Source organism: Sapajus apella, unplaced genomic scaffold, assembly GCF_009761245.1.
Source record: "Sapajus apella isolate SASKATOON/1434 unplaced genomic scaffold, GSC_monkey_1.0 scaffold14, whole genome shotgun sequence".
Taxonomy (NCBI): Eukaryota; Metazoa; Chordata; class Mammalia; order Primates; family Cebidae; genus Sapajus; species Sapajus apella.
The window spans coordinates 8,524,402-8,533,707 of NW_022436954.1; the positions used below are offsets into that span (position 1 = coordinate 8,524,402).

General features: G+C 52.1%; 1 protein-coding gene across 4 annotated transcripts; it reads left to right on the forward strand.

The window, feature by feature from the left end:
* The first annotated feature begins 124 nt into the window (after positions 1-124).
* On the forward strand, positions 125-9,139 carry MTA2 (metastasis associated 1 family member 2). 4 transcript variants are annotated; one of them, XM_032283118.1, is made up of 18 exons: positions 125-565; positions 1,320-1,387; positions 1,738-1,831; positions 3,680-3,797; positions 3,929-3,992; positions 4,178-4,295; positions 4,601-4,703; positions 4,893-4,992; positions 5,533-5,721; positions 5,825-5,899; positions 6,028-6,086; positions 6,258-6,355; positions 6,469-6,608; positions 6,866-7,094; positions 7,284-7,373; positions 7,720-7,838; positions 7,946-8,094; positions 8,310-9,139. In XM_032283118.1, exons 1-18 carry the CDS (start codon positions 538-540, stop codon positions 8,473-8,475), a joined length of 2,007 nt encoding a protein of 668 aa, XP_032139009.1. In that variant the 5' UTR covers positions 125-537; the 3' UTR covers positions 8,476-9,139. The 4 variants fall into 4 exon arrangements, with proteins under 4 accessions (XP_032139009.1, XP_032139007.1, XP_032139008.1 ...); XM_032283116.1 differs by lacking the exon at positions 125-565 and adding an exon at positions 705-983; XM_032283117.1 differs by lacking the exon at positions 125-565 and adding an exon at positions 705-983 and having other exon boundaries at positions 4,217-4,295.
* Positions 9,140-9,306: the final 167 nt, after the last annotated feature.

A 9,306-nucleotide genomic window follows, 5' to 3' on the forward strand; every position in this document is an offset into this window, starting at 1 on the left:
AAGGGGGTGGGGCCGAGCTGCGACGGAAATAGCCGAGTGCCGGGCCGCGGTTGGCCGACAGGAGTCGAACTTCTTCCGGAAGTAGCCGATCTGCGGGGTCTCGCTCTACGACCTGAGCCGAACGGTGGGCCTTGTTCTCCGGATCGGCCGAAGGTGTTCCGGAAGGAGGCGAACCCCGAGGCGGGCCGGGCAAGCCTTTCCTACGGCCGGCAGATCCCAACGACAAGTGGGACTCGGCGGGGCGGGGGTAGCTGGAGCTTGGCTTTGGCCTGGCAGGAGCCGAGCTTGTTCCGGAAGAAGCCGAGCGGACCGGGGCCGGCCTCAGCGTCCCGGGAGTGGGGCGATAGCTACAGCGGCAACAGCGCGGGCCGGGATGAACCGCGACGGCTGAGGAAGTGGAGGTGCCGGCTGCGCGGACCCCATTGAGACTCCCTTGAAGCTCCAGCCCCACGCTCGGGGCTTTGCCTCGAGCCGAGCCCTGCCCCCGCGAGCCTTCCGGACCCCTTTGTGCGGCCGGAGGCGGCGGCGGGAACGGCCATGGCGGCCAACATGTACCGGGTGGGGGGTGAGTACCGGGCGCAGGGGTGCGGGGCCCCGGGTGGGAGAGGTTGGGGTCGGTCGGAACCGGAGGGGCTCTGCACCGGGTGGCGCGGGGCGTCGCGTCTGGGGCAGCGTGGACCCGAGCGCGGACCGGAACCGGAACCGGGAGACTGGGAGCGGGGAAGCGAGGGTGCGGGGACGGCGGCGGCGACGCGGCAGGGTGCCGAGACTCCCGGAGAGAAGCTGCGAGCAGCCCCGACGGCACTCTGAGGGCTGCGTCGGGGGCTCCCTAGGGCACAGAGTGGGCTTCGGAAACTGGTTCCGAAGGAGCTGACCTGGTAGGGAGGGGATGCGAGGGGCTGGGGCGACTGCTTTGCCACCGCGGGGGAGCCGCCCGGAGGTTTCCTCTTCCCAGGCGTTATTGTGCGCCTCGGTTCGAAAAGGTGGGGGCCCAGCGCTAGCGCGAACAATGACTTCGCCGCGACTGGGCTGCAACTCATAGCTGAGTTGTGGGGACTGCAGGGGAACCCCTGCTTCTTGCCTGTTCCTTCAGGCTCACTTTTCAGTGAAGGATCTGATTTTAGAACTAGGTGCGGTGGGGGTGGGGAACATCCTTATTTTCTCTTAGTCTTTCCACTCTCTCATCTCAGCGCCCTCTCTACCTGGATCTTTATCTCCTTTTGGTCCACTCAGGCCAACTTTCTCTCCTACTCTAGTGCTCTGTGTCTCCCGTGTCTTCCTCTGATCTTCGTGGTTCTTCCCCCTCCCCTCCCTTACAGATTACGTCTATTTTGAGAACTCCTCCAGCAATCCTTACCTGGTTAGACGGATTGAGGAGCTCAACAAGGTGAGTGGAGCAGAATCCCTTTCCCTCCCTTCCCCAGTGGTCTCTTTCTTCTGAGGTTTCTAACTTCTGGTGGAAGAGAGGACTCTATACTAAGTATCCATTCATATTCATTCATTCATTGGATGTATTCAGGAAAGGCTATTGAGAGCTTAGTAGGAACTTCACTATTCTGTCTCTTGGGGGCAAAGGAAAGGGATTTGGAAGTCTGTCCTTGAATGTAAGCCTTTACTCCTATTTTCTTGGGATTTTTTATTTAGGTCCCTCTGAAACTTACTGTTATTTGTCTCTTTGTGCATTTCTGTACCCAGATGATCAAATTTTCACTGCTACATTTTTTTTTCTCTCCTTAGACTGCCAATGGAAATGTGGAGGCAAAGGTTGTCTGTCTTTTCCGGCGCAGGGACATTTCTAGTAGCCTCAACAGCCTGGCTGATAGTAATGCCAGTGAGTATCTTCATCCTTTCTTTTCCCCCTCCCCATGATCTGAGGCCTGGGCATGTCCCTGCAGGAGTTTCTCCTGGTAGCATGCCCAAGGCAGAGGTGTGAGTTTAGGGGCGGGAAATGCCTGGTCTGAGGAGGGAGGCCTGTTTTTACACGTTGGGGTTGGAAGCAGGGTGGAGAGATTGTGATAAGGAAAGCTATAATATGGTTTGTGTATGAGTGTAAGAGAGAGATGATAATGTTTATTTAGGGGATGAGGATGAACTTTAGAGAGGCAGAATGCTTTTCTAAAGGCGGAAAGGTGGACAATTTGGGGTACATTGAAACAGTAGGTGGGGACTGAAGGTCAAGGTGAAGAGGAAGAGATTGTACTGAGAGGCCCACATAACAGGGAAGTAGGCTTATTTTGTAATCACAAGGTGGTGGGAATACCTGGAAGCTGGAAGATGGTAGGAAAGTTTTCTTGCACTTTTCATTTCTTACCTCACCCATTTCCTGGCCCCCACTCCATTTTACGTCTTTCCTTTTTTGTTTTGCCCTGTCTTCATTCTCTTTAAGCTCTCATCTTCTTTTTCTTTTTCTTTTTTTTTTTTTTTAAAAGAACATGTTTTCCTCAGCTTCTTTTTCCTTTCCTGCTTTGGTTTTCTTTCTCCTTCCTTTTGTTCCACCTTTCCAAATTTTTCTTTTTCAGACTGTTCTGGGTGAGAAGGGGTTAAGGAGGATCCCGGCTTACCAAGTTCCTTGGCCCTTTAGGGTTTCCAGCCCCATCTGGCAGGGGCTGACCTTGGCCTTGTCCAATCAGAATGTGTGTTGGGGGTGTGGTCCCCCTTGCCTTAGCACAGGGTTTCCGGAGCACACAGGCCAGGGGTGGAGCCTACTGCACAACCCCCGCTTCTCCCTGAGGTTGGGAACAATGCACCAATGAGCCTGGGCCTGAGGCTCTTCTGTCCCCGCCCACTTTGGTTGGCACCTAGCCAGGTTAACCCCTTCCACAAGGTTTCAGGGCAAGCTGCAGCTCCTTGGGGAGGAAGGTGTTGGCACTAGCTTGAGAGGTGTCCTTGAAAACCCCAGGAACTATTATTAGCCAAGTAGAAAATGAGGGATAGTTAGGGCCACGTGTGATGTTTTAGAGCAGAATCTCCTGAAATTGAACTGTAAACAGCCTTGTGCGATACTTTTTCATTTTCCTGGGTTATTGGATCTCAGGCTGGTTTAGCAATAAAGAGAGAAGTGTGATGTTCTTGCTGGCCTGTTGTGGACTTGAGTGGTGTCTGAGCATTGGCAGCTGGTAGGGATGTATTTCTACAGCATTCTTCATACTTTCAGCAGTCATTCCCTAAGAGCATTACTGATAGAGTTGGGAGCATCTATGATGAGGCTTAGAGCTAAGAAAGAAAGCTGGGGCCGGGCGCGGTGTCTCACGCCTGTAATCCCAGCACTTTGGGAGGCCAAGGCAGGCAGATCACAAGGTCAGGAGTTCGAGACCAGCCTGACCAACATGGTGAAACCTCATCTGTACTAAAAATATAAAAATTATCTGGGTGTGGTTGCGGGCACCTGTAATTCCAGCTACTCGGGAAGCTGAAGCAGGAGAATTGTTTGAACCTGGGAGGCAGAGGGTGCAGTGAACCAAGATTGTGCCATTGCACTCCAGCTTGGGCAACAGGGCGAGACTCCACCTCAGAAAAAAAAAAAAAAGAAAGCTGGTAGGATAAGGGTATAGAAGGCGACTCCTGGGAAATGTGCGAAAAAACAGCTGTGATAGGAAATATTTTTCCTCAGTTAGAGTTTCCAGGGTGGTGTCTTGCTGGATTCGTTTCTGATTTTGTTTCTTCCTCCTTAATCTCCCAGGGGAGTTTGAAGAGGAATCAAAGCAGCCAGGTGTGTCTGATCAGCAGCGCCATCAACTGAAGCACCGGGAGCTTTTCCTTTCTCGGCAATTTGAATCATTACCAGCCACCCACATACGGTATAGGACAACTGGGGCCAGTATAGCCTGCATGCACTTATGCAGAAGGTAGAGAGAAGGAGGTGGTGTTCAGAGATGCTGTGGGGAGGGAGAGTGGGGCTCACCAGGGTTTTCTGATCTATCTTCTATAGGGGGAAATGCAGTGTGACCCTCTTGAATGAGACAGATATCTTGAGCCAGTATCTGGAAAAGGAGGTGAGAAAGAGATGTTGGGAGAAGAGGGATGGGAATGGGTATTGCCCCCAAAAGGGAGGGGGAAAGGAGAATAATGATGAGGTACAGGGTTGCCAGACTGCCTATATTGGGAACTCAGATATACCTCCCTCCCTGCCGCCTCTGTGGATTTCTGCCCTGCTTACCTTGTCTCTCCCCAACTCCAGGACTGCTTTTTTTACTCACTGGTGTTTGACCCTGTGCAGAAGACACTTCTAGCTGATCAGGGCGAGATCAGAGTTGGTTGCAAATACCAAGCTGAGATCCCAGATCGCCTGGCAGAGGGTAAGCAACAGGACAGACTGTATGGCTACCAGGTTAGCTAATTCCAAGGGGCACTTTAATATTATAGTCTCTGTCAGTGGCGTCACCTGGGATGGTGCATTGCACAGTCCGCAGGGCTCTCTGCCGTGACCCTGACAGGATGGGACCTTAGGAACCTGAAAAGGGCAAATGGGCACACTTGGGAATTTGGGGAGCTGGTAAATCCAAGTAGACGAAGAGGAAGGAGGAAGTGTTATTGTGCGTAAAAAGACACCAACTATTTCCCCTTGCCCTCTCCCTGTTGATGCCATTGTTCTGTTCCCCAGGAGAATCTGATAATCGGAACCAACAGAAGATGGAGATGAAGGTCTGGGACCCAGACAACCCTCTCACAGACCGGCAGATCGACCAGTTTCTCGTGGTGGCCCGGTGAGGGGTGGGTGGATGGGGAAGATGGGCTGAGGGAGGTGTGGACCTTCTTCTGAGTCCCATGGTTTTTAGAGATGGACTTTATTTCTTTCATTGGCATGGATGTTTTCCTTCTTTTTCCTTTGGCTTAGTTACCCAGCCCATTTGGGCTTTCTTCTTTCGCTTTTGACTTCTTAATTTTTTCCTTAGGGCTGTGGGAACCTTTGCAAGAGCCCTAGATTGCAGCAGCTCCATCCGGCAGCCCAGCTTGCACATGAGTGCAGCTGCTGCTTCCCGAGATATCACCCTGGTGAGCAGAAGTTGGTGGGTAGTTGGCCAGGCTGGGCCTTCTGGGGACTTGCAGAGCCTGGGGACAGGAGAGGAGGGTATCTCTGAGGGAGTGGGAATGTTTTAAGGAGCAGCAAGGGGCCAGGCGCCGTGGCTCACACATGTGATCTCAGCACTTTGGGAGGCTGAGGTGGGCAGATCACAAGGTCGGGAGTTCGAGACCAGCCTGGCCAATATGGTGAAACCCTGTCTCTACTATAAATACAAAAATTTGCTGGGCGTGGTGGTATGTGCCTGTAGTCCCAGCTACTCGGGAGGCTGAGGCAGAAGAATTGCTTGAACCCGGGAGGTGGAAGTTGCAGTGAGCCAAGATCATGCGACTGTACTCCAGCCTGGGTGACAGAGCGAGACTCTGTCTCTTTATTTATTTATTTATATATATATTTTTATCACCCCCCTACCCCCTGACTCCATCTCAAAAAAGAAAAAAGAAAAAGGAGCAGCAGCAAGGGAGTGGTGCCAAAAGTTTCAGGTCCTCAGTTGTTCTCCATCTTCCCTGTAGTTTCACGCCATGGATACTTTGCAAAGGAACGGCTATGACCTGGCTAAGGCCATGTCGACCCTGGTACCCCAGGGAGGCCCAGTGCTGTGTCGGGATGAGATGGAGGAATGGTCAGCCTCAGAGGCCATGCTATTTGAGGAGGCCCTAGAGAAGTATGGGAAGGACTTCAATGATATTCGTCAGGATTTTGTAAGTGGATGGGGCTAGGAGGAGAGGTGGGAGAGATGACAGGTGAGGGAACCAGGACCTGGGGGCAGATACCAGCTCATTCTTCTTCCCTCTGACCCTTTAGCTACCCTGGAAGTCACTCGCCAGCATAGTCCAGTTTTATTACATGTGGAAAACCACAGACCGGTATATTCAGCAGGTATCATCTGAGCTGGGGAGGGTGGACCAGAGGCTGCTGACCACCTGCTGACCTCTGCTTTTGAAGTTGATGACATTCTCCCTGCTGTGAGGCTCTGATCCTTTTTTTTTCTTTTTTCCTTCCTGCAGAAAAGATTGAAAGCCGCTGAAGCAGACAGCAAACTGAAACAGGTCTACATCCCCACCTAGTAAGTGGTGGGTAGGGGAGATTGGAGTGTTTTCCTTCCCTTCCCCTGACTTGTGCCTCTCTCATTGATTAGGGGTGGGCAGGAGGTAGGGTCAAACTGAGAGTGGAAATTGATTCTTTTCCTTGACCAGTTTCTTGATTTTTTTCCTCTTCTCCTCACCTCCCCCATTAGCACTAAGCCAAACCCTAACCAGATCATTTCTGTGGGTTCAAAACCTGGCATGAATGGGGCTGGATTTCAGAAGGGCCTGACTTGTGAGAGTTGCCACAGTGAGTGACGGGGCACAGGGATGCTGGGGCAAGGTGGAAGGCCTGCGGGGGCTCAGGAACCTGTGGGGCACAGGTAGCATGCGTCTTCCCTGTCCCGTCTCCATGTGCCACAGCCACACAGTCTGCTCAGTGGTATGCCTGGGGCCCACCTAACATGCAGTGCCGCCTCTGTGCTTCCTGTTGGATTTACTGGAAGAAGTATGGGGGACTGAAGACCCCAACTCAGCTTGAGGGGGCCGCTCGGGGCACCACGGTAAGGACCAGTGGGAGGAAAAGTGGGGGAGAGCAGTTAGCGTATTGATGTGAGCTTAGGCGAAGGCCAGAATACCCAACTTTTTACATGGTGATCGTTTGATGGGCAGGGGGTACTTGATGCTGGTTGGAGAGACACTAGGCCAGGAGGTCAGTAAAGAGATTAGGCAGGAATAAATTGTCCTCTGGAGGGAATGGAAGAGAGAAGGGAGCCTCAGTGCTGATTTCTGTTCTCTTTTTCTTATGCTCTTCTTCTAGGAACCACACTCGAGGGGTCATTTGTCCAGACCTGAAGCTCAAAGTCTCTCTCCTTACACAACCAGCGCCAACCGGGCCAAGCTACTGGCTAAAAACAGGCAAACTTTCCTGCTTCAGACCACGAAGCTGACCCGTCTTGCCAGACGCATGTGCAGGGACCTATTACAGCCAAGGAGGGCTGCCCGACGACCTTATGCTCCTATCAATGCCAATGCCATCAAAGCAGAGTGTAAGGGCAGGGAGCGGTGGGGCTGGTGGTTTAGAGTTGCTCTGCCCAGAGACCAGTGTTTCTCTGGATGTTTAATGACAGGCAGGATAGTAGGCTACGGAGATTTTTTTTAAGATTAGACTTGGCTTCTGGCCTCAGAGGAGACCTGAATGGTGAAGCCCTTCAGAAGCTTTTATTTTTGTTCCCCAGGCTCCATTCGACTTCCTAAGGCAGCGAAGACTCCATTGAAGATTCACCCTCTGGTGCGGCTGCCCCTGGCAACTATCGTCAAAGATCTGGGTATGGGATGGGGACCAGTGAGGGTGGCGTCAGGCTCCCAGTCCCTTCCCTATCAGACATCTTCTCACCCGTTGCTTTTTTTCTTAGCGTCCTCAGAGAGTTAGTCTAAAAAAGTGCACTTTCATTGTTTAATAATTTTTTTGGTAAACTATTCAGTATTACTGTATTGATTTGATAAGGTCATACTGATACTTGAAAAATACTAGTGATAGCTTGCCAGAACCTTCCCCCATTGCTACTTTTGGGGATGCCCAGGTAAACTGCTGGTCCAGGGAAGAGAGATGGAAGTAACAAAGGGGAACTGTGTAGGGAAGTAAAGGTGCAAAACTTTACTATTTTTTTTCAGTGGCCCAGGCACCCCTGAAACCAAAAACACCTCGGGGTACCAAGACACCGATCAACAGAAACCAGCTGTCCCAGAACCGAGGACTGGGGGGCATTATGGTGAAACGGGCCTATGAGACTGTGAGTTGACAGAAAAGGGTGGGCCAAGCTGAATTGGCTGGGCTTTTGTTTCTCATAGGAGTCTGAAAGGGTCCTTTCCCTCATTGTGCCATCCTACCTTTTTCCAGATGGCAGGGGCAGGGGTTCCTTTCTCTGCCAATGGAAGGCCTCTGGCTTCAGGGATTCGTTCAAGCTCACAGCCAGCAGCCAAACGTCAAAAACTAAACCCAGCTGATGCACCGAATCCTGTGGTGTTTGTGGCCACAAAAGATACTAGGTAGGCAGTCCACCGTGGGAGGGATGGTCCAGGCTGATGAGTGTGGGGAGTAGCAGTATCAGAGCAAGGGCTCCAGGAAGGTTGTGGATGCAGGGTGGGGATGCCAGAGGAGAGTGGGCCAGAAGGCAGAACTGCAGTGGGGAATGTGGGGCTTCCCCTGGGGGTCTTAGTGTTCTCTAAGCCTTTTCTGTTTCCCACTTGCTCTTTCTGGCCAGGGCCCTACGCAAGGCTCTGACTCACCTGGAAATGCGGCGAGCTGCTCGCCGACCCAACTTGCCCCTGAAGGTGAAGCCAACGCTGATTGCAGTGCGGCCCCCAGTCCCTCTACCTGTACCCTCACATCCTGCCAGCACCAATGAGCCTATTGTCCTGGAGGATTGAGCAGCTGTGGGGAAGGGAGGTGGGCTGAGAGATAGAGGGTGGATGCCCAGGACACCCGAACCTCCCTTCTCTTTCCTGTGAAAGGGAGTGAGGAGTGAATAAAGGAAGGGAGCAAGTGTGTGTGTGTGTGTCTCCCTGGAGGGGTTGGGCGCCCTCTGGTGTTACCACCTTGAGACTTGTCTCCTCAGGCCTCCGTGCTTGCTGATGGAGGACAGACTGCAGCAACTTGGCCCATGTGGAAACCTAGCCTGTTTTGGGGAGTAGGACCCACAGATGTCTTGGACAGTTTTGGGGGGGAGGGTTTTTTAATTTTTTAAAAATTTTGCCTCCCTTTGTGAAAGGGGATGGGAAAGGGAAGAGTACACAGATATCAGGTGGTGGTACCTGGTTGGGGGAGGGGGGCATGCACTGCCATGTCTTTTTTTTTTTTTTTCCTAATTGGGGGTTTCTCTTTCTGTCCGGTGTCCGGACTTTCCTAATTGGAGTTTGAGGCCCCTAAGCTGGCATCAACCCCAGGCCACGCTCGCTCTTTCCTTCCCTCCCTTCCCCCTCCGCCTTTTGTACGCCAGTTCTCAGAAATAAAGATCTTTTGTCTGTTTTTTTAACCTCGGATTCTGTAATTGGTTCTTATAGTAACAAATAAATAGCTGTTTTCTTCAGCTTCTCCTGGCTCAGCTGTTCTCTGCCATGGGTGTGTGTTGTGTGTGTGTAGGGGGTGTCTTTGAGAGAGAAAATAAAGGACAAAGGACAACAAAGGCAGTACAGATGGTTCTTACCCTGGGAACGGCTTTATGAGATACGCAGCCTAGACCGAGGCGACTTGCTCCAGCT